Raw genomic sequence first — 27,870 nt, forward strand, 5'->3', positions numbered from 1 at the left:
CGACAGTTTAACGCGAAAACACGTAGAGTTAGAACAAAAAAGATTGGAAAAAATAATTCATACAATTCTCTCTAATATTAACTTCTCGTAGATACCATTTCTTTAGCTCGAGATGGCTGTCAACTCAATTTTTCTTTACATCATCTCTCTTCTATTACTTATCATCGTTGGTTGTGGCACGTATTTAGTAGATCATTCTGGAGAGATCGTCGAAGCTTATAATGAGGATGTAACCACAGGTGAGAATGCATTTGCGAAGGTTATCGAGTACGAGCGAAATGAAGTGAGTCAAATGGATTCCAATGAGACGATACAGCCATATAATATACTGATCACTAGACCGCTACCCCAATGCCCTAAAGGCTATATTTTGGTTAACAAACGATGCCACAGAAGAGTGAAAACAGGGGAAGGAGAAAAACCGAAAGAGATTTCAGTGAAAATATAAAAATAAAAATGTTGATATGAGCTGTGACTAAAAAACTAATTTATATGAATAAACTAAGTATTAAAAAAGTAAAAAAAATATTGGCGAAATCGATTGGTTTTTGTTGGCGAGCCGGAGCCAAAGTGATATTGCTGGGAGCCATACAGAGCCAATCGAGCCACCTTGCTTTAAAATGTTTAAAGCATTCTGTAAACTGTTACCTTGGTCTGTCCATTTCACATATTTTTGTGAGATTTCACGAGCTTAAAGCCTCCTTACCGACTTTATGATGTTTTAATTGTTTAAATATCACCACTCATAGAAAAGTGCAGGAACGAAACCGAGAGAGTCGTTATAATAAGGAAAATTAAGGCCGGTTTTGGACTTTATAGTCCCGGCTAAGATGAGCAGCTTTGATACATGAGCGTTTAATTTTAGTCTTTTACTTTTGTCTTGCATGGTAAAACTCCGACCCAATACCAGAGGAACGATTTATTCAAAGTAAAAAATTTAATACCAAACGATGCCTAGGAAACTCAACTGTAATTGGAGTGGTAAGGTCTAATATACAGCGTTGTGTTTTACATTCCAATTTGGTTTCATTCCTTGAGTAGTGTATATAGTTTGTTGTATCCGAAAGATGATGTTCTAGTCTATAGCAGAGCTGTTCGTAGAATTTCGAAAACATGCCGCGTGAGCGTAGCGACGAAAATTCATGATAGGGAGAAGTCAATCGGTTTTCGGTTCTTATTCAAACAGGAAAGTGAAACTTTAAGTTAAAGGGAGAAAACCGGGGTAAGTGTAAAATAAGAAGAGATAAAGCGAAAATCATAGATAAAAGAACAGAGGAGGAAGGGGTTGAGAATCGAATAAAGAGGAGAGGTACAGAGATAGGTATAGGGAGAGCAAAAGAGAGAAAGTTAGAGTGGGAGCCCCAAATGAAAAATAGAAAATAAAAAGAGGTAGACAGGAGGAAAAATAGTGGAACTGAATGTTTTATAGAATGGAAATGGAGGCGAAATAATTGTAGGGGGAGCAATTGAAAGAACGTAAGAGTGGGAGTGAGGAAATAAATAAACCAAAGTTGGGATGGAATAACATTTTCCGGTTTCGCTATTAAATGTACCTATTGAATCAAAATTTTGTTAGTCATGGGTTTGCCACGTTTTTTTATAGCTATTGTCTTTTACAATTGTCTTTTTATACTCAGTTGAGCAGAGCTCACAGAGTATATTGACTTTGATTGGATAACGGTTGGTTGTACAGGTATAAAGGAATCGAGATAGATATAGACTTCCATATATCAAAATCATCAGTATCGAAAAAAAATTCGTCCGTCCGTCCGTCTGTCCGTTAACACGATAACTTGAGTAAATTTTGAGTTATCTTGATGGAATTTGGTACGTAGATTCCTGGGCACTCATCTCAGATCGCTATTTAAAATGAACGATATCGGACAATAACCACGCCCACTTTTTCGATATCGAAAATTTCGAAAAATCGAAAAAGTGCGATAATTCATTACCAAATACGGATTAAGCGATGAAACTTGGTACGTGAGTTGAACTTATAACGCAGAATAGAAAACTAGTAAAATTTTGAACAACGGGCGTCGCAGCGCCCACTTTTAAAAGAAGGTAATTTAGAAGTTTTGCAAGCTGTAATTTCGCAGTCGTTGAAGATATTATGATGAAATTTGGCAGGAACGTTACTCTTATTACTATATGTCTGCTTAATAAAATTAGCAAAATCGGAGAACGACCACGCCCACTTTTTAAAAAAAAATTTTTTTTAAATTTAATTTTTAAAAGAAAAGTTAATATCTTTACAGTATATAAGTAAATTATGTCAACATTCAAATCCAGTAATGATATGTTGCAACAAAATACAAAAACAAAAGAAAATTTCAAAATGGGCGTGGCTCCGCCCTTTTTCATTTAATTTGTCTAGGATACTTTTAATGCCATAAGTCGAACAAAAATTTACAAATCCTTGTGAAATTTGGTAGAGGCTTAGATTCTAGGACGATAACTATTTTCTGTGAAAAAGGGCGAAATCGGTTGAAGCCACTTCCAGTTTTTATACACAGTCCACCGTCTGTCCTTCCGCTCGCCCGTTAACCCGATAACTTGAGCAAAAATCGATATATCTTTACTAAACTCAGTTCACGTACTTATCTGAACTCACTTAGTATTGGTGTAAAAAATGGCCGAAATCCGACTATGACCACGCCCACTTTTTCGATATCGAAAATTACGAAAAATGAAAAAAATGCTATAATTATATACCAAATACGAAAAAGGGGATGAAACATGGTAATTGTATTGGTCTATTGGCTCAAAATATAACTTTAGAAAAAAACTTGGTAAAATGGGCGTGACACCTACCATATAAAGTAGAAGAAAATGAAAAAGTTTTGCAGGGCGAAATCAAAAGCCCTTGGAATCTTGGAAGGAATACTGTTCGTGGTATTACATATATAAATAAATTAGCGGTACCCGACAGATGATGTTCTGGATCACCCTGGTCCACATTTTGGACGATATCTCGAAAACGCCTTCACATATACAACTAAGAGCCACTCCCTTTTAAAACCATCATTAATACCTTTAATTTGATACCCATATCGTACAAACACATTCTAGAGTCACCCCTGGTCCACGTTTATGGCGATATCTCGAAAAGGCGTCCACATATAGAACTAAGGCCCACTTTTTTTTCAAATACTCATTAACACCTTTCATTTGATACTCATACCGTACAAACAAATTCTAGAGTCACCCCTGGTCCATCTTTATGGCGATATCTCGAAAAGGCGTCCATCTATAGAACTTAGGCCCACGTCCTTTTAAAATGCTCATTAATACCTTTTTTCATTTGATACCCATATCGTACAAAATAAATTCTAGAGTCACCCCTGGTCCACCTTTATGGCGATATCTCGAAAAGGCGTCCACCTATAGAACTTAGGCCCACTCCCTTTTAAAATTATCATTAACACATTTCATTTGATACCATATCGTACAAACAAATTCTAGAGTCAGGCCTGATCCACCTTTATGGCGATATCCCTAAATGGCGTCCACCTATAGAACTATGCCCCACTTCCTCTTAAAATACTCTTTAATACCTTCCATTTGATACACATGTCATACAAGCACATTCCAGGGTTACCCTAGCTTCTTTTTACAACATGGTGATTTTTCCTTACTTTGTCTCCACAGCTCTCAACTGAGTATGTAATGTTCGGTTACACCCGAACTTAGCCTTCCTTACTTGTTTTATTTACTGTGCGATTCGGCATCGCCAACACACAATGAAGTCATACGATTGTCATCATTTATTTTACATTTACAAAAAAAGTTGCATTTTTTTTCAAATAGCGTTGTTGGTCTCGCATGCAGTTAATCAGAAGTTTTATATAATTTTAAAGCAAAATATTTCCCATTTTTTACAATGTCAATAATAGAATATACATGAGCTTGGAAATATAATTTCCTAGGGGAGGAGCCGACAGTACCGAAGTAGGTTAGCTATATCAGTGTAACAAAACCTCGCCCTGAGTGTGACACCTGGTGATGCAACAGCTCCATGCTATTCCACGCACCACTCCATTGAAGATACTAGCTGAGTCGGGGAGACGAATAAAGAGTGCTACATACATGCTATCTCCCCAGTCTATTCCAGAGGGAAACCTAGGTTTAAAATTCTCTTCGAAGTTGAATATGGAAGAAACGAAGTCTGTTATCCCGTCCACACCTGCAAACCAATGCGGCTATACTGCTTCTCGCTTTGATTCAAATGGCTGTGCCACTCAGTGCGTCTATTGGTGACGATTTTAGAGCTTCATTATACCCAGCTGTACTTGTACACACTCACTCTGAGTGTGGATTTCGCTGTGTACAGACGTGTTTTGTAGTCGCGGACAGTTGTGCTAAACAAATTCAGTGTGTATACCGAGAGAGTGTGATTAGTGCGTTTTGTAGAAAAACAAAGTTGTAAAAACCGTTGTTTGTGTTACTTACTGTAAGCAATTACAGCAATTACTGTAAGTATTGGACAATTGGAGCCCCAAGTTAGCGGTCAGCCGAAGGTCAATCTCCGGCGGAGCCCTAATTTCTGTGCGCGTGTTTTGGTTGTTACCAATTTTCACCCTAACCTCAAAGTGCTTGCACGTGGAGGTAGACTTGTGTGTGTGCGCGCATTAAACCGGTTGTGTGTGAGTACCCAGGTGAAAACTTGTGTGTGACTATACACTGTTCCGCTTGGGACCAGTGTTGGTCTACTCGCTCAGTGAGCAATTGTGGACTGCCTGCGTAAGGGGGCATAAACCCAAACTCGAATTAGTGGCAGTATCAGCTGTAGCATTTATAGTCTGTCCGTTCAGCTCGGCGTAGCTTCGTGCCGGTCGACTCGTCCCCGATACGGGGAACAGTGTTCCGTCCGTCGGGGCGTTGGTAGTGACCACGTCAGCATTTTGCTGACAAACAGCGTACGAGCTACGTCACCGCGTTTTGCTATAGCTGACGGGTTGGGCTGCTACTGCTGCTGACCACTGGTTCCGAGTGGTTATAGCCCTCTAATTTAGGACAGCCTACATTCGCCCAGTGGGCATCGGTCTTCTCCTGGTGACTACTTCCACATCCGTGTCGTGCAAGTGTGACCAGGTTTGTCTCTGGCGGCAGGCGCTTTGGGGAAATGAAGGGTGGTACAAGGGGCGGTGTAAGGAAGCGTCCGGGGCCGCGCTCCGCCGGAGGTCGTTCTTCTGCGGCCGCCGCTGATGGGTCGACCTCGGGGGACGAAAAAGGGGTAAGCTCGAGGCAGTTCCTTAAAACGAACACCGGGAAGGCTACCGCTGTGCAACCCGGTCGCAAAGCGGTAAAGGAGACGGGTAAGTCGGGGATACCGGTGGCGTCGGGGAGGGCGACCACCTCAAAAATCGCTGAACGGGGAGGCAAGGGCGGGCCGAGTAAGTCCGCGAAGTCAGAGGATGAGGAGAGTGTTCTCCCGAAATCCGACGACGACGCGGACTTACCCAGTCTGCCCGAATCCGGGGTATCCGGGGTATGTCCCTTAAGTTGGGACAAATCAGATGTAGTGGGGGGTGCCGGATTCGCTGCTGAGTCCGTGGTGACTACTGTCGCTGGCCCCTCAACCGAAGGTAGAGCAGCCGATGGCGTGCCAAAGACTGCTGCCGACGTTGAGGGTGCAATCGACGGTGGTAAATCTGCGGGCAATGACGCAAACGAGCCGGCGAAGTCTTTAGGGGGGGAGCTAAGGGGAAAGAATACTGTAGAAAATTCTGGGGAGAAGGGCGCTGGCGCTGTTGACAGCTGTGGACCACCCGCTGGCACCGAGCTTTCCGGCGGCCAGTCCGCTGGAGGTAAGGTTGCGAGCGGGGGATCCCCTGCAGCTGGAGGGAGCGCTAGTGCTTCGAGAGCTGCCCCTGGAGTGGACGGCTCCTGGGTTGTTGCCCTAAAGAGGATCACCGCTAGATTTAGCAAGGTGGTCTTTGGAGACAGCGGTGCAGACCTCAAGTCTGCTGAGAGGCTGATGGAGGTTTCCTCAGAATATGAGGCCCTCCTAATGACGGCTATAGCCGAGAATGCCCGACTCCGCGGACAAATTGAGGCGATGTCACTGCGGGGCGTCGTGCTGGGAGGTGCATCCCCGCGAAGCGGTGGACCTGCCGCCGCAGATCGTTTGGCGATGCCGCCTCCGGTCACGACGATCCCGGCTGCCATCGTACCTGCGCCTGCTGTACCAAAGCCGCTCCACACCTGGTCGGCGGTCGTCAAGGGCGGCAAACCGGGGTCTCTACAAAAGAGGTAGTGGAGAAGATTAACAAGGAGGTTGGGCCGACACTTGGTGTACGTGTGCACCAAGTGAAACCTGTGCGGTCGGGGGGGGGGTAGTTATTCGCCTACCCTCCAAGGAGGAGCGGGACAAAGTCCTCGCCAACAAGAAGTTCTCCGAGGTGGGATTAGAAGTGAGCGAAAACCGGAAGCAAGGCACTAGGGTGATCATTCGGGGGGTTTATGCGCAAATCTCCCCTGATGAATTCATGGAGGAGGTCTTCCGTCTGAACCTCGCGAAGGTTGACCCTGAGTGCCAGAAGTCAGAGGTTAGGCTGATCAGTCGACCTTGGAAGGCAGACGTCGATGGAGCAACGGTGACCGTCACCCTGGAGGGACCGGACAAGTTAATGTCCCCCCTCTTGGATGCGGGCCGTTGCTACATCAAATGGTTTTCCTTCCCGGTTCGGCCGGAGAGTCAAACCTATAGCTGCTTCCGCTGTCTGAGTTTTGACCACCAGGTGAGGGATTGTGGGTTGAAGGCTGCCGTCTGTCGGAGGTGCGGACAGGAAGGGCATATTGAGGCAAAGTGCCCTAACGGGGTGCATTGCCGAAATTGTGCATTCAGGGGCAGACCCGCCGCACATCTTATGATGTCGGCGGAATGCCCGACATATGCTGCCGTTGTTGCCCGTGCACTCGCCAGACATTGATGGGTTTAGTCCTTCAACTCAATTGTCAGGGAGCGTACTCCGTTGTGTGTGAATTGGGGGCGCGCATGGCCGAGGAGAGTTGCAGTATTGCCCTGCTCCAGGAACCCTACACTACCAATGGTGTGGTGAGAGGGCTTCCTGGAGGGTTTAGGTCCTTTTGTGACCTTCGGGGCAATGCTGCAGTTGTGGTGAATGAGCCTAATTATGAATGCTTGTTGTTGAATGCGTCTGAATGGGGAATATGTGTGAGCATTGAGGGCTCCTTCGGGAGAGCCGTCTTTGCAAGCATATATTGTAAGTTTGGAGAACCCATGGAACCATACATCCGATACCTAGATACGGTGCTACTACTGGCGAGTAGCACGCCAGTTATCATTGGTGTGGATGCCAATGCCGTATCCCCTATATGGCATAGCAAAATATCCAGGACTTCTCCTGGATATGCTAGTCATGGACGGGGCGAGGCGTTGGGCGAGTGGGTACTCACCTCTCACGTTCATGTTGTGAACGAACCGAGTGGGTGGTACACATTCGATGGGCCCATGGGCAGGAGTGACATTGATGTTACTCTGATGAATGAGCCAGCAGCGAGAGCGTTCAGTTGCGGATGGAGAGTAAGGGGGGGTGAGGGGATAAGCGACCATAATCTCATTGAGATTGTGGTTGCTCCCCGTACCACCCCGGATATGCTTGGTACGCCTTCCGTAATGGGGTGGCGTACTGCCGGGGCAAATTGGACTCTGTACGGGTTATACGTCGAGCAGGAGGTGACTGCTACACCCCTCGATGTATTTGCAGAGCTCCCAGTAGATCAGCAGATTGCCCTCTTGAACGCCTGTATCTGGCGGGTCAATGACAGCATGTTTGAAAGGTGGAAGAAGGAGCGTTTTCGCTGTGTCAGGTGGTGGACGCGCGAACTGACCCAGAAGAGGAGATCTGTCAGGCGCCTGAGACGTCGGTTTCAACGCGCCCGGCATATCGATTCCGATGGTCTGTCCCAGCTTAGAAGTCAATTAAGTGTGGAAACGCGTGAGTATAAGAGAATGGTTGTAGAGGTGAAAGAGGAACAATGGCGCAACTTCGTGTCTGAAAATTCGAACGACCCCTGGGGACAGGTCTACAAGATCTGTAGGGGTCGCCGCCAGACCGAAGTTAATTCCCTCCGTGTGGGCGAGCGAACAATATCAACATGGAGGGAATGTTCGGAGCTGCTTATTGAAGGGTTCTTTCCTAGGGCGGAGGTCCAGGTGCCTCCCCTTGCACAAGACGTACCTGTACCTCCACTAGAAGTTGAAGAGTTGGACTATGCATTTGGCCTGGTTAGGTCTAAACGGTCTCCGGGTTTGGATGGAATAAACGGAGAAATGTGCAAGTGTTTGTGGAAGTTTATTCCGGAATACTTGGAAGCCGTTTATGACAAATGCATATGGGAGGGTTACTTCCCACGTGAGTGGAAAGCTGCTAGGGTTGTCGTTCTTCTGAAGTCGCCTGACAAAATAAGATCTGATCCTCGGTCTTACCGAGGTATCAGCCTTCTCCCAGTGCTTGGTAAAGTGCTGGAGAGGGTTATGGTTGAGCGGCTTCAGGAGCTAGTTGGGGGTAACCAATCGGATAGACAGTTTGGGTTCAGGAAAGGACGCAGCATTGAAGACGCCTGGATGCATGTCCAAGACTGTGTAGAGAGAAGCTCCAATAAATATGCCCTTGGCATATTTATTGACTTCAAGGGGGCGTTTGACTTCCTGCGCTGGGACAGGGTTATCGAGCGGTTAGTGGAGCTCGGCTGCCCGGAAATTGCTTTGTGGCAGAGCTATTTCTCGGACAGACGAGCTACTATCGTTGGTGCCTGCGAAAGTGTGGAAAGGGAGGTGGCTCGTGGTTGTCCGCAGGGATCCATCTGTGGTCCATATATATGGAACATGATGATGGACTCCTTGTTAAGGCAACTCGAGCATCTTTGCAAATTCAGCGCCTATGCGGATGACCTCCTCTTATTAGTAGAGGGGGATTCTCGCGCCAGCATTGAGCGTACCAGCGAGTCACTATGTCAAGTAGTGGCTGGCTGGGGCGCCCATGTTGGCGTAGAGATCTCGGTGGACAAAACTGTGATGATGCTGCTCAAGGGCAGATTGTCACAGAATCGCCCACCGGTTGTCCGTATCGGCGGGGTTAGCATCAGGTACGCGACGAAAGTCAAATACCTGGGGCTGACAATGGGTGAGCGAATGAACTTCCTGCCACACTTGGATGCTGTCAGAGATAGGATGCAGAATGTTTCGGGGCAGTTACGACGAATCATTCGGAGTGACTGGGGCCTGAGTCGCCGTGCCGTTCGTACAATATATCGTGGCCTATTCGTAGCATGCGCTACCTTTGGTGCCGCCATATGGTACCGAACGGTCATGACTGCTCATGGTCAGAGGCGCGTGCTGAGCATACAGAGGTGCATGATGCTCCCATGCTTGCCCTTGTGCCGTACCGTTTCCACGGATGCGATGCAGGTGCTTCTTGGTGCACCCCCTCTCGACCTGGTGGTTATACAGCTTGCTGTTTCCTTCAGGCTGAGAAGGAGGGCAAGTTTGCCGCTGTTGGAGGATGAATGGGCCGCCGACGATAATGTGGAGAGTGGATGGTTGGAAAATAGGCGTCGATTAGAAGGGGTGGTTAGAGGGAAGTGGCAGGAGCGCTGGGACAATAGTCCCAACGGCAGGGTAACGTACGGGTACATCCGGGACGTTTCATTTGTGGCGGAAAATCCAGACTTCAGATTTAGTCTGAGCCTGGGTTTTCTGCTTACTGGTCATGGTCCTCTTAATGCATTCTTGCATAAGAGGAGCTTGAGCGAAACGGAGGGGTGTGTATGTGGGGCTGCATATGAGGATTGGTTGCATGTGTTGTGCGAGTGCCCGGAGTACTCGGACATAAGGGATTTGGGTAGTTTTGGGGTTAATGCTGATGAAGGTAGAGTTGATGTAAGCGGAGCGCTCTCCACTAGTCGGACTATTGATTTGCTCAATAGGTATGCTTTTGAGGTGTTTAGACGGAGGAGACGTGGTGGTGACCGTGGTGGTTAAACTGTGTGTGTGTTCGTGGATGTGGGGGGGGTTCTAACCCCACCTCACCCCTAGGCGGCCGGTCCGGAGTAGGTGGATACTCAACCGGAAGTGGCTTCGGCTGCGAAAGTCAGACCAAGACTTTAAAGTGGTACCACGGGGAACAGATAGCCCGCGGAGCTTGCTCCGTTTCTGTTCATTGCGGTTGGCCCCTTTGGGAGCATCGTGGTGGCTGTGGTTGATATCCGAATGCGGTAAGAGTTGGTCAGCTCGAATGTGGAGTTGCATTGCAACCGGGTGCCATGACCCATAGAATGGAAGAGGTGTTAGATAGGCCTCCAACCCCACCAAGGTGATGATGTGTCCACTCACATTATCGATTGGTACCAAGGTAAGCGAGCCTTGGGGGCTGGTCAGACCCGCTTTGACCTGTGTACTTGGTACATGCGTGAGGTTAGGTCTTCGAAGACAGGCACTCACGTAAAACCTACACTCGCTGTACTTGTACACAGGGTATTATATTTTTGATTGGATAACGGTTGGTTGTACAGGTATAAAGGAATCGAGATAGATATAGACTTCCATATATCAAAATCATCAGTATCAAAAAAAAATTCGATTGAGCCATGTCCGTCCGTCTGTCCGTTAACACGATAACTTGAGTAACTATTGAGATATCTTCACTAAATTTGGTACGCGCGCTTATCTGGACCCAGAATAGATTGGTATTCGAAATCGGATGATAACCACGCCCACTTTTTATATATATAACATTTTGGAAAACACAAAAAACCTGATTATTTAGTAAATAATACACCTAGAATGTTGAAATTTGACGTGTGGACTCATATTGAGACTTTTGATAAAAATTTAAAAAAATTCTTAAAATGGGCGTGGAACCGCCCTCTTGTGATAAAATCAATTTTACAAATATTATTAATCATAAATCAAAAATCGTTAAACTTATCGTAACAAAATTCGGTAGAGAGGTTGCCTTTGCTATAAGAAATACTTTGAAGAAAAATTAACGAAATCGGTTAAGGACCACGCCCACTTTTATAAAAAAGATTTCTAAAAGGGTCGTGGACGAATAAAATAATGTATATTGGAACGATTTTCCGTCATTTTTTGTCTGTTTGTCTCGAAACCAAATTTAACAAGGGATGGCGGAAAATCGCTCCAACATGCATCATTTATCCACCCTGACGGAAAATCAACAAAACAACAACAGCGAATAAAATAAGCTATATCTTTGCAAAAAAAGAGATTTATATCAATGTTATTTCATTTCCCAAGTCGATTTATAACAATAAATAGGAAAAAATTCAAATTAAAAAAAAAAAATGGTCGTGGCACCGCTCCTTTTATGACTTACTCGGGAGCCATAACTCGAAGAAAAATTAGTTCAGAATATAACCGTATGTATATATATTCTTGAGCAGCCTTGTAACACTATTAAGCACACAAAACAAACAACAACAGCATTTCAAGTGTACAGCTGGGTATGTATTGTTCGGTTTCACTCGAACTTGGACTTTCTTACTTGTTTTTGTTTAGTTTTTTAAATACTGTATTGCTTCTCTGAGGCTACGCTGATATGGGCTCTAACAGCTAATGTAATGCCTCATAAAAAATTATGGTTTCAAGTGCCAGTTTTTGCTAACCATTTTGAACCACGAATAGTATGCAAAGCAGGCCTTTTATTTCCTTCTTTTGGGTTTAAGCTTCCAGATAACTATTTCCAGATAGTCTATTTCGGCGTTGGAGTACTTGACTCGCATGGAGGCCGGGAATTCTGTTCCATCGAAGGCAGTCGATATTAAGATACAGGAGAAAGATTATTATTGTGTACGGTTGTCCTAAAACTCGTCCCCCTCAAAGCAGCGGCGTCCCTGACAAATTTATAGAAAATTAAAAATTAACTAACAACTAATTTATAATAGAGATTAGACATTAAATGCAAAGCTCAGCTCTGTGTTACAGCTAAATATTGCCCGCAGACGACTCACAGTCGCTCAGTTCAAAAGTGACCGTTAAAGTGTGAGCATCGCGTTGAATGAAGTGCGATGTTAAAAGTTAAAGCGAGTGTATCTGAATAAATTAAAAAAGTAAACACGGATGCGGTGAAGCAGTAAACGTTAAGTGATAAAGTAAATAATAATATTAAAACCAAAACAACAAACCGCTTGAAAAAAAAACATAAAAAAAAAAACAAAAAAAGTTAACAATCAAACGTAAAAAAAATCAATTAAAGAAAATAAAAGCAAAGCGAAAAAAGATGCTATCATCAACAAAGTTGGAAATATTGTGGTTTTTGTTGTTGCAGTTGCTAATTGCAACAACGTCAGTACAATGCGTTGAATTACAGCAGCGAGAGATACAAAACAACACAACTACAGTAGCAGCCGAAATGGCGGTGACGAGTGCGACGCCGGCGACACTAACACCAGCAACAGCGACGACGACGGCGAAAGCAACTTTAAATATAAGAGGCAATCTTATGCAGATTGGCGGTATGCAAAATCTGTCGAAAAAAGAAACTTTGGAAAAGAATGGTAATTATAAAGCTGGTGTGTATTGACGGCTGAGTGTAAGATTCCCAAAGTTATTTGCCAGTTTACAAATGCCAAAACCCAAAAACATCATACTTGATCCCGAAATTGTGATTATTCGGCCTGGATTCACTACGAACTTTTTACTTATATCTATTGTGCTTGAACTTTAAGTCTATTACTCTATGTGAAGGCTTTTAATGTTTTTAAGTACCTCTTCAAGCTTTATACTCCACATCCCAAAGTGGTTAAGAGTCACTCCACCTAGAGAGTAGAGTTTCTGCCTTGCTAAAGCGCCGCAATCGCAAGCTCATAAGCTCACAAAAGCAACAGATTTGTGTATCGGTTTGATCTAACTTACTTAGGTGATATTATAGACTACTGTATTATATATAGTACTTAGTGGGAGTTCAAAGGTCCTCTTTGCTTAGATTAACACGTTTGGTTTGAGTATAAACAATTTGGCCTGACTTTGCCCTTGGCACTTAATCCAGTCTTGTCTAAACTGCTTTGTTTCCCAGTTACTTAAGGGTTTCCCTAGTGTGTGACTTTGTGAGTCCACAGAAGGGCTTTGGCCATAGAATGCTGCTATATCATCCTGCTTGGCTAGGTAATCTGCCAGTTCATTATCTTCATGCTCCCGATGCTCGTGAGCCCATCCTGTTTTTAGCTCCCAGATTACTTAGGGCTCCAATGCATTCATCTACTAGATTAGAACCTGTTGTGTGGCATTCTCTACTGCATACTAATATTGCATGGATATCTGCTTGCAAAATAGTGGTGTACCATTTTATAGGTATCGATTTCTTGAAGTTTCGCCCATAGATGTCAGATTCGATTTTCCTTCATCAAATTTCGATCCATCTGTGAACCAAACCACTGAGCCAGGATCACTGTATGGATTTCCTGTTTCCCAAAGTGTTCTGTTCACAATGGACACCTAAAATTTCCGTAAGATTCTGAGCGTAGGGGCCGTTGATTCGATAAACTTTGACATTTGTCTTAGGGTGTGCTGATTCTGCAGTCACGATGCTGGCATAGATGTTCAGCAGTCACTTCTAGTAGGGATAGTCAGTGCTCCGTTCAAAATTTTTGCTTTAGTCAATGAACCTGCTGATATCTTTAACGAAGCATTTAGCAACTTCCTGAATATCCGATAGAATATAGGTACCCATAGTTTTAAACATGGTATGAGCTAGAGCTGGGTGTTCACACAGGTAGCGCGTGACTATTTCTTTGATGCCAATCTCCATTCTTAACCATGCAGCTCAAGCTGTTTGTGACCCGTGATTGAAGGATTTCTGTTTTTAACCCATTTAGCAGGCCCTCATTTCTTCTACTACCGTAATTCGGCTAAGTATGCTTGGTTATCTTGCCAGAGTTCGTGCAGTACCAGCAGGAGACTGCTATCACTTGGAAACTGCTATGTATGATACTTTTGATTGATGCATCTTGATCGCTTCCCAAATATCCAGAAGCGCACGGGCTTTTGCAAGTTTGTCTGCCTTTTCGTTGCCCTTAATGTTCCTGTGACAAGGAATCCATATTAGCATACTGTTCGCGAAGTAAGCTGTTAGCTGCGGCACGAAGTTATAATCCCCCATCACTAAGCGATATGAGTGCTGCTTGACTATCTAAAAAACTGCATACCTTTCGCCCTCTTACCGAGCCTTCCAGCCGGAGCGTGCATGACCCCCCCCCCCCCCCCCCCCTACACCAACCACTTTTACTTAAAAGATACTAGCCGAGTTGAGAAGGTGGACGGACAGCGACGCTTTAAGTTGTTGCTCAGAGTAGACACCAGCTCCGACGCCACAGTCCATTTTGAATTTGCCTGTATAAAACGAAACTCTGTCTTTCTTGTGGTCCTCCAGTTCCCATTTAGAGAGGCTAGTCGAAATTATGTTTTTGTATTTGTGTTAGTAAACAGTATTAGCTCCGCCTTACTAGGGTTAACGTTGAGCACGCTTCTTGCTGCCCAGGCCTGATTCAATCCTTTAAAGCGCTCTTGCTAGTATTTTACTCAAAGTCAAGGGGAATGGACTGCTTCTACCTTTACAACACACCATAGTCAATCCAAGAACTTCGTTAGAGTACTGCACGTTTTTATATTGCCTCAAAGACTACCTGTTTTCAAAGCTCAAACGCCACATTTTGAAAATTGATTGCGATGTTCAGATCGATTGCCACATTGTCTAATGGCAAGGAACACCACATTGAAGAATATGATTATGGAGTTGTCAACATTTACAGCTGACACGTTCCTTGTTTATAGAACCATACAACTTTATAGAGTCTCATTGAACCGGGCGACGAAAATGGGAAGTCTTTCAGTCGGCAAACAATATCTAAATGCAAACACATGAATATTTTAACCTAAAATTAGCCCTTCTCCCTTTATTAATTTAATGTATGTTTTCTTTTGGATAGTAAAAGTTATATTTCCATCGCACGACAATTCAGACGAAGAAACTAAATTCGATATCTATGGTCTAAAGACGACACCAAAACCAAAAGATCAAACCCAAATAGTTAATACGATGAAAACCACCGATTTAACGTCATTGGATGAAACAACAACAGTTGACACGATCCTCGCAGAAACGGACAACAAAAATTCCACGAGTAATAATGCAACAATCAAATCTCTTGATGATCGTTTGGGAATTTTAAATTTAGCGCCCCACTGCCCTGAAGGACATATTGTAGTTAATCAACGTTGCCGTAAGCGGGTTTAACCGTCCTGTGCATAGATGGGTACCCGGGTACCTTTTGCATATTCAAAAGCCATTTTTAAATAATCTACAAATATAAACGAGTTAAAATTTTGTGACATCGTATGGGAATAAGTTTTCTACAAAAAGGAGAGACAATTTTTTTAAATATATTTTCATAAAGATGGTTTTTTAATAAATTAGTTTTTTATTACTAGTTCTCATGGCTGGGATACCCAGGTACCAATAGTAGTTCTCACGTATGAACTGCCTTGTGGTACCCATGTACCCAGCCATGCGAACTAAGAAGAAAAATTATTCATGAACAGGACGGTTAATTTGTCAAATGAAATTTTTGGTTTGCTTGAACTAGACTTTTTAAAAGAAATTTGTTTTTTTTATGCTTTATGTTAGAGCATTTTTATTATCTGCTGTAAGGGGCTTTCGAATATTTAATACTTAAAATTTTTTTTTGGTTCTTTTATTAAGAGATTTTCTTTTTTTTTTTTGCTTTATTTAATAAATATTTTTCTTCATACCAATTTCCTACAACGCCTTCCCACAAGAATATAACCGTATGGACAGCGTGCCAAAGTTTCTAGCAAATTACGATTTTCCAGAGTTACCACAGTTTTATTTTTTGGGTTTTCAATAAATACATCCAGTGTTTCCAAGTTATTGCTTTTGTATTCAGTGCGCGCATTGGATTTTCCTTGATTTTCATCTAGCTCGTACAAGATATGATTTTTCCCCATGTTGCTCAGGTTAATTATCGAGTTCATATGGCTGTTTAATGGAATTTCGATAGCTGAAGAGGCGTTTAAGATAAATTAAGTATGATTAAAAAAATATCTAATATTTTAAGAAAAATTAATTTATTATTATATAATTAGAAGTAGTTAGGTATGCTGCTTTTAGTTTAATAAACAATAGCTCAGTTAATCATTTATGTAGTAAGTGAAGTGTCGATTAACTAATTCGATTAATTAACTAAATAAAAGAATTATAATCGTACAGAAAGGAAAATTTGTAATAAAAATGGCAATGGTATAAAGTCCAATAAAATACTTAACAACTAATCACTCAGTTTTAATCAATCATTTAGTCTTTACAAATAAATAATCGCAATCGCGATGAACGAACCCCAAATTCTTAATTGATTTTGACCATACTCATTCGTCATTTAATTTTAACAAATAATTAATCGAAGTCCAGACGATTCGATTTATTTTGATTAGTTTTGAGCTTAGTCTACTTTCGATAAACATATTGTCCACTCCAAGCAAAAGACTCGATGACCGATAACAGCACCTAACGTCATCCACCTGTAATCCATATACTTAGAATGATAGCATGGTTTTTTTTTTAGAGGATACATCGAAAGCATCGCCTATCCGTGGCTGAGTTCGCGCTTTTCTATTCAAAGTACCTTTATAAGTGTTTTCTTTCTTAATTTTTGGTATTTTTTTTAAGACTATGATGTTTTTTTTTTAATTTTTATAATTTTTTGCCTTTCAGTACTTTGAAGTGTGTATTACTTCGCAGGTAGGACGATTGGAGAGACTTTGTCCCCAATCCGTGCCCAAGGTGTTGCTAAACCTTCATAAGTACGAAAGCTTTGAGTTTGCTATTATTTGGACAGTTGGAGACTTTGTCCCCAATCCATGCCTACGACTTTTTATGCGGTTGGAAAGCCCATGTTTCGAATACGCGATTTGGTTCTGGTTTTGTTGCCTAGTCGTTACCACTGCGGCGATGACATTGCAAGCTTCTTTGAATTTTTTGTTGCTTTGGAGCATCTGGTCATATCTTAATATATAAAAAACACGTATCACAACATTTTTGGCGGCGATGGACTCCTAAACTACTGAACCGATTTTGAATTTGTTTTGCACCCCGTGTGTAGTTTGATCTAACTTGAGAGATAGGATAGGTTATAACTTTTATAGTCGCAATATTATTTTATTGCAAATTTTTTTATTTGTTTATACGCAATAATAAAATATTAGGTATACGCAGTGGCGATCATATTTTCAGGTGGTGCGGATATACTTCCGTGTAATTGCTTGGTGTTTATTTAAACAACCTGCTTATCAATAAAAAATATTATAGCGAATGATATCAAGTATAGCCACCGTGGTGTGATGGTAGCGTGCTCCGCCTACCACACCGTATGCCCTGGGTTCACACCCCGGGCAAAGCAACATCAAAATTTTAGAAATAAGGTTTTTCAATTAGAAGAACATTTTTCTAAGCGGGGTCGCCCCTCGGCAGTGTTTGGCAAGCGCTCCGGGTGTATTTCTGCCATGTAAAGCTCTCAGTGAAAACTCATATGCCTTGTAGATGCCGTTCGGAGTCGGCATAAAACATGTAGGTCCTCTCCGACCAATTTGTAGGGAAAATCAAGAGGAGCACGACGAAAATCGGAAGAGAAGCTCGGCTTAGATCTCTTCGGAGGTTATCGCGCCTTTCATTTATTTTTTTATTTATTTTTTATGGCTGTATATATGTTTGGACTTGCAGCGTAAACCGCAGAATGGAATCGCACGAAATTTTGCCATGACATACCCTGAGTGCGCCGATCTATGGTAGGCTATAGAGAAGAAGTTTTCGACAAGGGGGCGTGGCACCTCCAATACAACTGGAATTTTTCGTAGTCAATATATCTGAAAATATTAAGGCTAGACGACTGAAATTAGGTGAGTGGTTATATGAGACCAATCCCTACCCCCTCCAGAAAAACTGGGTATAACGAAAAAGGGGGCGTGGCACCTCCCATTATTCTATATAGTTCTGCTTTTATTTATACCCGAACGACGTCGGGTACTCTGCTAGTACTTTATATATCAGAACTAATTTGTGAAAATTGTGCTGTCCTTAATTGGCTCACATAGCCAACTCCCAAACAACTACGCCTATTGTCACAATTTCAAAAATTTCGAAAACCGCAAAAGCGAACATATGCCATCTAAACTTTTCTTTATGCAGTAAGTTTTTTTTTTAAATGTTTATCTCCCTTTAAACCTTACCATCTTCAAGTTCAGTTTCCGTTTTCAAAAAGCGAGGTATTTGACTGGGAGCAGCTGCGATTGTCTGTTGATTAAATTCCATCAACAAAATCAGACCCGTTAACAAGACTGTTAATTTGTTTATTATTAGCTTAAATGAAAACATTTTATTTATATTTTTTGGTTTTTTAGTTAATTTGTATATAATGATCCCGTTTTATTTTGGTTAAAATATTTTTGTTTTATATCTTCTTGTCCCGCCTTCGATCGCAAACTAAATGCGTTGAAAAAGATCGGCTGCGAACTTATTATGATTATTCATGAACTTATTGAGCAATGAATTGCGTATGACGCTTTAGCTGAGATGTCTTTCACTAGTTTGCTATCAGCAAGTGGTTGTAATTAATGTATTTTCAGTTTATTTACATATATGTATATAGCCATAAACAGCCGAATGCGAATTGCAATAAAATTATATGCTTAAGCTGATAATTTCTTAGGCCTAAGTTTTCAGTGAGAGCTTAAACTACAGTTTAAGTTGGCTGGAGTTTAACTTTGCCTTCTTCTTCTTATTCTTTTAGCGATAAATACACTCCTCGAAGATTTCTGGGAGTGTTATCGATGTTGATGGCAAGCTCCGGTAAGATGCGCCATTGAGGCCCTACCACCTCAGGAACGATTTAGGATGACACCGTTGAACTTGTAGGACCAGAACTACTTCAGTCAGCAAGATAGTGTTAGACTATATAAACATTCGAAGGGATAAGGCTCTTAAACCGGTGAACGATGGGTTCCTCTTGCTTTGATTTGCCTAAGAGTCAGCTTAATTGCTCCTCACCTGCTTTGTTATGATCACAGCTACAAATTTACAATTTCAAACAACTTTTTCTTATTTTGATGCCTTTTTAAATTGAGAAAGCAATTGTGAAGTAAAGATCTTAAAAATAGCTTTATTTATAGAAAAGCATTGATGATGACTTCATCATCTGCATCTTTTGAATGATTCGTGATAAAAGTTTAGACAATGATTCATAGATCTTCTCTTCTTGCTGAGCACTGAAAAGATGCAGTGATGAGTTCTGCGAGCTTTATGAAGGCTTAACAAGTATTCCTATAGACAGCTGTTTCAGGAGAGAGGGAGGTAAATTTATGAAAAGCATAGGTATTGCAGTGTATAGGGAGAGCACCCTTCGGGCGAATGCAGACAATTGGTTCAAAAAAGAAGTTGAGTTGGTGAAGGCACACCCGTTACTAGAGCGCTCTCTTGAAAAGCATTGGATATGAATTAACACCCTCTACCTCAATTAGCGTGTTTCCAGTAAAGGGTTCTTATACAGTTCAATTGCGCTGTGTTCTCGGTTTCCATGGTTAAATTTGTTCTTAAATTCTCCTAAATAAATACAATTCAAAAGCAATTGATATATCGGCGCCACTAAAAAATTGCAATATGTACAGCAGCGAGCAGAAAAACAATAGTTGTATCAAATTTTGTGAATTTAATTTGTCCCTTATTAATTTTTTAAAAATTCAAGTAAAATCTTCTACGAACTTATTAGTTGACACTTTACAAACCAATCGCAAAAACTTTTTAGAAAAAATTCAAAAGTTTCTAAATTTTTATTCGGTGTTCTCTGTATAATTTTGAGTATGTAGCTTTGTAGCCCAATCAATTTTAGTCTCGCAAAGTACAAGTTATAGGTCTGAAAAGGCTCGTATTGCTTATTGTTTTTGGGAAGGATGTTTAAAATTTTCCTTCATACAAAGTGTGCAAAACTATGTTTGATGTAGAAGGAAATCTGCAACACTCTTCCCAAAATTTATAACTTGCAATTTGTAACACTAAAATTGATTGGGGTACGCACCTGCATGCACCAAACATTTCAGAGAATTTAAAATTCTGTCGAGCTTTCAAATTTTTCAAAAGAATTTTTGAGACTATTTTGCATATAGTTTCAGCTACAAAGTTTAAAACAGGTGTTTTAAGATATATTGAAAATAAAAACATAATAACTTAACTGACGAAGTTTAAAAAAAAGTACTTCTGTACATGACTTGCAGCCAAAATGTTAGGCTAGAGTACTGTTTACTTTATAGAAAACTATTTGAAGTGATTCAGAAATAGTGTTGAAATGGTTTCATAAGCAATCCAGATCCAATCGAGTCCTGTAACATTCCTAAAAAAAATTGCGAAAGAGTTCAGAAGTTATCTTGAAGTTATACCGAAAAGAATGCTCGGCATAATTGAATTGGTCCCTGAAATAGTCTTGAAATTTCTAGAATAAGATTCCAAAACAGTCCCGAAATTATATCAAAATAGTCATGGTACAATTGAAATGATCCCGAAAATAATCGCATAACAATCCCGTTTCCATTTGAATCTCACTAAGACTTCCTTACTTCTTGCTATTTCATTTTCATAACAAAATACGTGAGTTTGTGGAATAAAAAAAAAAAAACAGTTTATAGCACTCTTGGGATGCGATAAAAGTTATTTCATTACTTACAGTTACAGCAAAAAAGGGTGTGTGCATTGACTGCGAAATATTTATGACAATATGGTAAAGGCAGGAAGCGAAAACACTTAAAACCTAACGAAAAACTAAACGCACTAATTAGTAATCGAGCGAAACTCAAAGTGGCGAGTATTAAGTCAACAAAATCTAAAAAAAAGTTCCACAAAAAAAAAATTTCTAAAAATATATTAAGCAAAATATATTTGTGAATAGTAAAAAAAATTAAAAATAACCAATAACCAAAACTCTTTACTTAGTGGAAACTCGCAGCTAGCTAATCGCTTCAATCCTTTACTCGGTATTTTCTTGAAATATGCCTTTACAACGCAACATGAATTTAAACAACATTAAAGTAGATAATAAACAAAACAAAAATCAAAATGGTTCCAAATGCCTTTACATAATCGCTTGGATAACTTTCATTATTTTGGTGTTGTTGCAAGTGCATGGCTTTAGTTGCACCAATGGGCGTGTTTTTGTGGCAGGACGTTGCCGCTTTCCATCAGTAGCAAAGATGAAATATTGAAATTTTAAATTTAAAATAATATATGTATGTACTCTGTGTGGTGAATAAAGCATGAAAAAGATACAGGTTTTTATTAATAAGGGTATTCTTTTGTAAACGAGTTGCAAAAGAAAACTCGACAGAATTCTGAAATGCAAGTGAAGCATTATTAACAATTCGGTTAAATAAGCACTGTTGAACCAAGATTTGTTAAATTTCTGTATTGGAAGAAGCAGTGTGGCGATGCTGAGGAAATTTTTGGGAAATGGGTGTTGATAATACCCCTTTTCGCTTTTAAACAATCGTCCACTCTGAAAATGTCAGTACATCGTTTTGTAAATTTTTTAAGAAGTTTTTTTTTTCTTTATTGCCACTCGTATCCAAAGGATAACTGTTACTGTACACTTCAAAACGATTACAAATTTGAGCCTCAATTTTAAACTAATAAAAAAAAATTTATTTTAAACTTAACTAAACATTACAAAATCTTAAAAGAGGCTAAAAATCTAAAAGCAGAAACCTTTGGGCGATTCCGATTTCAAAATAAAACCAAAAAGTTAAAAGATCTAAAAACAAAACTTTTACACATTTTTGGTTTTAAAACGAAACCAAAAAGCTGTCAAAAAATAAAACTTGTAGTCATGGTATAAAAAAGATGGTAGTTCCACTCAACATTTTTACGTTATTGGGGGATTTTTGAAGTTTTACAATTTGTGGGTTTTCGGGATGGAAATTTCCTTCAGGATGAAAATGCAAAGACAATAATAATACGCTTTAGTACGATTTTAGTGCTTGCATATCTATTGAGAATCAGGAAATCATGCAATTTTATTGAAAAATAGTGGAGGACTCATACATTGGTTAATGACTCATACCAATGAAAATACACGGAAAATCCTGGTGTGTTTTATTTGTTACGTTTGTGGGACGCCACATCCATGTTAATGCTAAAAGGGCACAGAAGGTGTATAGGCGGTGCTTGCCCCAAGGTGACCCCTGGCACAACGGGCAAAAGAACTCTCATAACTAGTAGTAACCTGCAGTAAACATACGGACACTTAAGAAGGCTATATTCCCTTGCTTTGTATACTTCGATCAATGTTTCTTCCACCAAAGCAATTTTCGAGAGCCCGAAAAACTTATTAAAAACCTTCTTTCCTAGGCTGATATTTCGTATTAAAATATTTCCAACTCATGCAGCTAATTTTTTTTCTTTTTCATTTAAAATAACTATGAAACTAATTTAGTCGTATCCGTTATTATGAAATCCATCAAAATTAGAAAAATTCGTACCATTTTTCAATCTGGTAGCTTGTTTTTGGTGAAATTGTCATCGTCCCCCCAAAATTCAAGTGGCTAATGTCACACTAAATGGAACTACCTCCATTTTTTGTATCATGCTAGTAGTTACTTCTGGTTTTACAACAAAACCGAAAATTTTAAAAAGTCTAGAAATATAAACTTAAAGAGATTTCTGGTTTTAAGTTTAAGCTTGCTGCTTAAAGTGTGTAAATAAAAAACCTTAATTTGTGAGAAAGCTGGAGTCAGATTCTTTTTTCACAGCATTACGATGGCTAAGTGAGTAGAATGCGCTACTCCGATCCAACGAACTTCGATACGAAACCTGCCAACGGGCCACACATTTTTTAACTTTTTTTAAATACAAGTCATATCAATGTTTAAAATTGAAAGCAAGTTGTATGGACTCATTTTCAAATGGTTCAAGGGAGATGGAAGCGCAGTTTATAGCTTCTTCAGCCCAATTGTGAACATTTAGCAGGGGAGGCTTTGGCGATCTCAAGTTTCTCACGCAAGTAGTGGGTTGGATGATCCAGAAGGTTCAACGATCTATAAGGTTAATTTTTCAAAAAGATCATCAACATCGATAAGTGTCTTTATAGTGAATACAACACCAACAGCATGAGTAAAGTTCTCCATCGATAATTGCTTGTAACGAACAGCTGATCATTTCCCTACCCTATTCTCGCACCTTCTCTCTGAGAGAAAAATTCACCTGTCGGTGCAACTGACTATTTGAGCACATTTATCGCTAACCTACACCTAATGTAACCAATGCATGACGATGGAATGTGACTTCTACAACCCGACTTTTTCGCACATTGTGAATAGAAAATTCATTACATATCTCCAAATTCGATGGCCTTATCTATAAAAAGACGACAAACCAAATTGTGCAAACTACCACGGAATAAAGTTTCAATCTAATATTTTTTTTACGAAAGAATTGATTGGCTTGTGCCAACGCGGCTTCAGATCTAGTAAGTCAATTAGCCATTACGCCTTCACGTCAAATCCTTTAAAAAATTGCAACAAGTTTTAGGTACGGCAAGCGTTTTCAAAGGCACGGTTAAATAAATAAATAAATGTAAGGCGCGATAACCTCCGAAGAAATCTAAGGCCGAGCTTCTTTTCCAATTTGCGTGGTGCTCCTCTTGATTTTCCCTACAAATTGGCCGGACGGGACCTACATGTTTTATGCCGACTCCGAACGGCATCTGCAAGGCAGATGAGTTTTCACTGAGAGCTTTTCATGGCAGAAATACACCCGGAGCGCTTGCCAAACACTGCCGGGGGGCGACCCCGCTTAGAAAAATTTTCTTCTAATTGAAAAACCTTATTTCAAAAATTTTGATGTTGCTTTGCCCGGGGTGCGAACCCAGGGCATACGGTGTGATAGGCGGAGCACGCTACCATCACACCACGGTGGCAGGCACGGTTAAGGTCCTTATTTTTACTACATGCTTACATACAGACAAGCCTAGTTTAGTGTCATGTCAGTGTCAACGCTGATGAATCCATTGAAGCGTCGAGGTGCAGTTGATATATTTGAACATGGAGGATTTTATTAGTCAAATGTACACTCACTCCTATGCATGCTTGGTTATAAAACGATATGACCTAAAAACTCATACATACATACACGGACATGTTAAAACTAAATTATTTCCCATTTGCTTCGCTAAGGTCGTAGCATGCTCTCATTAACTTCTTATTTACTTCTTCCTATGTAGTCTATTCCTCTTTTCAGTCACTTAGCCATGTAAATAGATGGTATATTGTTTTTGTTCGCGCTATGATTACCCTCAGGGGTCACCTGTATTGAATAAGCGCCGCTAAATATGCTACAAAAACATGGTTAAGGTTACATAGTTCACTAGTGGTTGTTGTTGCTATTGGTTGTTATCGTTGTCATAGTCTGCCTTGCCTCCTATAACAACTTCATCATCTTACTAGAAAAAGGTAGGTATTGCATATCAATGTATGTATCTATCTGTTGGTGTTGTTGCTATCCTCACTTGTTTTCGTATGTTGCGGCTGAATGAGTTAATTAAGCACCATACGACGAGACATAATTCCACATCATTTATCAGTGGCAAAATGACAGTCTCTGCCTCCTAGGCAGCGTTATGTTCGTATTTTCCTATGTTGGTACCTAAACATGTAAGTTACTTGGTTTCATTTGTAAGGTATAGTGATAACATCACATCACGCGTATCCTTAAGTGCATGAAACAGATGCGTGAATTGGTTAGCAAAGGTGGAAATCAAGTTCAATCAGGAGTCATCTTTTGAGATCGGCTGTAAACTTCTTAGTAATTTCAGGAACAATAAATTTATTACAAAGGCAGAAAGAATATGCATGTATCTTAGCAGAAAAAACCCTTCATTTTCTACAGTAAGAATTGGACCCTATTCTGTTGCTGTTCAAGAGATCTGCCTGATTTCAAATAGTGATCTTCAAATAAACGTCGGATCTGAGTTCAATTAATATTTTTTTAAGAGTTTATACCATTCTTAATTTCCTCTTTTTTGTCGGAATCCCTGAAACAATGGAAATGCCTGAAACGATGGACTATTTTTAAATATTGTTACGAATATTAGCAAAACTAAGGGGTGCTGCCAGCTCTAAGCCGATGCTAAGCAGTGACCTGAATGCATATCAATAATTCAATCATCATGTGTCTACATAAACGAAACAATAACTGCGTCTACATATATGTACCATGTACGTGTACCAGCAGCAGAGAGTCAATGCACAAATACATGCATATATCTGAGATACTCCTATAAGTATGCAATGAGAAAAACTATAAAATTGTGCAATTGTAGTTACATCTGAGAAGTTTGAGAGCTACTGGACTAATAGATTTTGGAAGCGTCTAGAAGATGCGAACGAGGAAAAAAAGAGTATAAAAGGCGACAGATGTAGAGGCGCTGTAATTAGTTTGATTTGAGTTGTCAAGCAGTTACGACTAAGACGATATCTAGCGAGCAATAGCAGTATTATTTTAAACAGTGGAGTTTCATTTGAGCTATTAGTTTGGTTATTAAGCTATTCGTTGCACAGTTTGAGTGTTATTGTGAAGTATTTTAATAAAGGCCATTTTTCCATTATTCAATATTGGAGTTATTTATTCAACAGTTTAGCGGTACGAACCTAGCAAAAGGGCAAATAAGAGGATTTGCAAGTAAATTCGTTACAATATCTTTTGCGAGCACCTTTTGGGGAGCACCCTGTAACGATCAGAAGGTCGGCCGACTGAGATACGTAAGAAGTTTTAATATCGCAGTAAAGTATAGTAAGCTAATGGAAAGGTAGTTTTCTTGTATACTCTCAATTTCTACTTGATCCATTCTTATCTTCCGGCGAGTCTGGTGAGTAACTTAAAACTTATACTTTTCAAAGCAGAAATATTTAAAACAGGTCGATGAAGAGGTTTAAGTTTAATTGTTAATTAATGTGTATTTGACCCATTTTCCACCACCTCTGGTAAAATTTGCTTTATAGGCAGACCGGTTTTGAAATTCTGCAATGGTCATTTTGTTTTCTAAGCTAAGTTTAAGTTTATTTTCTACATCGTATTTCCTGCAATATTCCCACTGATTGATGATTTGGCACTCGAATATTTTGTGAGGGGAGTGTAGAGCCTCGCTATTATTCCAATGAATTGTAGAATGTGGGTCTTGGTGAGCTGATAAGTTCGTCATACTTTCCGGTTTTAAAGCTTAGTCTTCATAAGCACTTTTAAGTCTGCATCACCGTTTCTAGTATCGATTTCGCAGTTTTCAAACTCCAGTATTTTGTCCAGAGTTTTTATGCCGCAGTTTCTAGTTGGAGGAATGCAGTTTCCAATAACCAGATCTGAGTTTTTCAATTTCAGTCTTTAATTTTCACCCCGTCACTCTTCCAGAATATCCAATATTTAGCCGCGAAAATTCGTTATTGCCGATATCTTGTTTCTAACCCTTCTATATAGCCTCCAACTGTCATTCTTCATTACCGATTTCGAATCTTCAATATTTAGCAGTTTCGATACTTCACTATACCGCTAGTAATAAATGCTGGAAAGCAACAAGAGAAAGGCTAGCACAGAAGTGAATATGAGAAGCAGAGATGTACACACCAATAAAGAGCGCACAAGCGCTAAGACGTTATATGTAAACAACAGTTTAAAGCGCAGAATCAATTACAGCTGTGAGATACAGAAACGAAAAGTGTATAAGCAACTATTCGAGACGGCTGTTCGCAGTGGGAAAAAGGTGAACGAGGCGAACTGAGAGTATAAACTAAACGCATCGCATTCTAAGTGATGATCAATCAGTTTGATTTTAGCACGCTAGAAGTGAAGTACGCGAGTACATAAATTGTGAAGTACTACTACCATATAAGTGTTGTAAATAAGGAAAATTTTTTTATACCGAATATTTAAGTTGTTTATTAGACCGTTCAGCGATTCGAACGATAAGAGAAGGTGCAGAGTAATAAAGAATTTCCTAAAATTCGCGATAATAGTTTTAAGTTTTCTCTTCAGATTTTCAGTCGTCACTTTTTCATTTCCAATCGTCTCCAGTTCATATACATTCTTTTTGGCCTTCTTCAAGCTGTCATGCTAACTTACAGTACCTTCAATTTCCGTTCCCCAATTCCCGTGGTGTGGTGGTAGCGTAATCTACCTACTACACCAAAATCCTGGGTTCAAATCCAGGGAAAAGCAAAATTAAAATTTTAGAAAAGAGTTTTTTCAATTAGAAAAAAAAAGTTTTTCTAAGCGGTGTCGCGGCAGTGATTTGGCAAACACTCAGAGTGTATTTCTGCCATGAAATACTTCTCAGTGAAAATTTATTTGCATTGCAGATTTCATTCGGAGTATGCACAAAACATGGGACTTTTTGATGCCCGCCAATTTTAAGAAAAAACTAAAAGGAACACTCGCAAATCGGAAGAGAAATTCGGTCTAAAATCTATTCGGAGGTTAACGCGCTCAACTCTACAGTTCCTCATTTCAACCTCTACTGTGTTCATCTTCATTCTCTAATCTTAAGTTTGTGCAACTCTCGGTGTTGAATCTATAGCTTTCAATTAGCGGGTCTTAGTCTTAATTAACGGGCCCACAATCTCTAATAAGCAATAACTGCATTCAATATACGGTTTTCGATCTATGCGGTATACTTCAACTCTTCAGTAAACACTTCCTAGTAAAGTTATAGGTGTATACTTCCAAGGAAGTCTCATCAGTTTCCACTTCCCTTTTCTTTTCTCCACTCTACTATTCTGTTTTCAATATCAAC

The 27,870-nt window shown here is 40.3% G+C and overlaps 1 protein-coding gene and 1 long non-coding RNA gene across 2 annotated transcripts; one reads left to right on the forward strand and one right to left on the reverse strand.

The window, feature by feature from the left end:
- Positions 1-11,988: 11,988 nt before the first annotated feature.
- Positions 11,989-16,333, forward strand: LOC137246212 (uncharacterized). The gene is made up of 2 exons (XM_067777296.1): positions 11,989-12,543; positions 14,971-16,333. The coding sequence occupies exons 1-2, from the start codon at positions 12,267-12,269 to the stop codon at positions 15,276-15,278; spliced, it is 585 nt and encodes a 194-aa protein (XP_067633397.1). The 5' UTR covers positions 11,989-12,266; the 3' UTR covers positions 15,279-16,333.
- Positions 15,606-18,503, reverse strand: LOC137243241 (uncharacterized). Its single transcript, XR_010950477.1, has 2 exons — positions 18,284-18,503; positions 15,606-16,062 (listed from the first exon to the last, which is right to left on the reverse strand). It is a non-coding gene; the product is annotated as an uncharacterized lncRNA (long non-coding RNA).
- Between the last annotated feature and the right edge of the window lie 9,367 nt (positions 18,504-27,870).

This window comes from Eurosta solidaginis, chromosome 3, assembly GCF_040869045.1.
Source record: "Eurosta solidaginis isolate ZX-2024a chromosome 3, ASM4086904v1, whole genome shotgun sequence".
Taxonomy (NCBI): Eukaryota; Metazoa; Arthropoda; class Insecta; order Diptera; family Tephritidae; genus Eurosta; species Eurosta solidaginis.

What these genes read in the sequence shown, in the direction of transcription:
- LOC137246212 (XM_067777296.1), top strand. Translation starts at nt 12,267, where the DNA reads ATGCTATCATCAACAAAGTTGGAAATATTGTGGTTTTTGTTGTTGCAG. An exon ending in AGAAACTTTGGAAAAGAATG is followed by an intron (nt 12,544 to 14,970) that starts GTAATTATAAAG and finishes TCTTTTGGATAG; the next exon opens with TAAAAGTTATATTTCCATCG.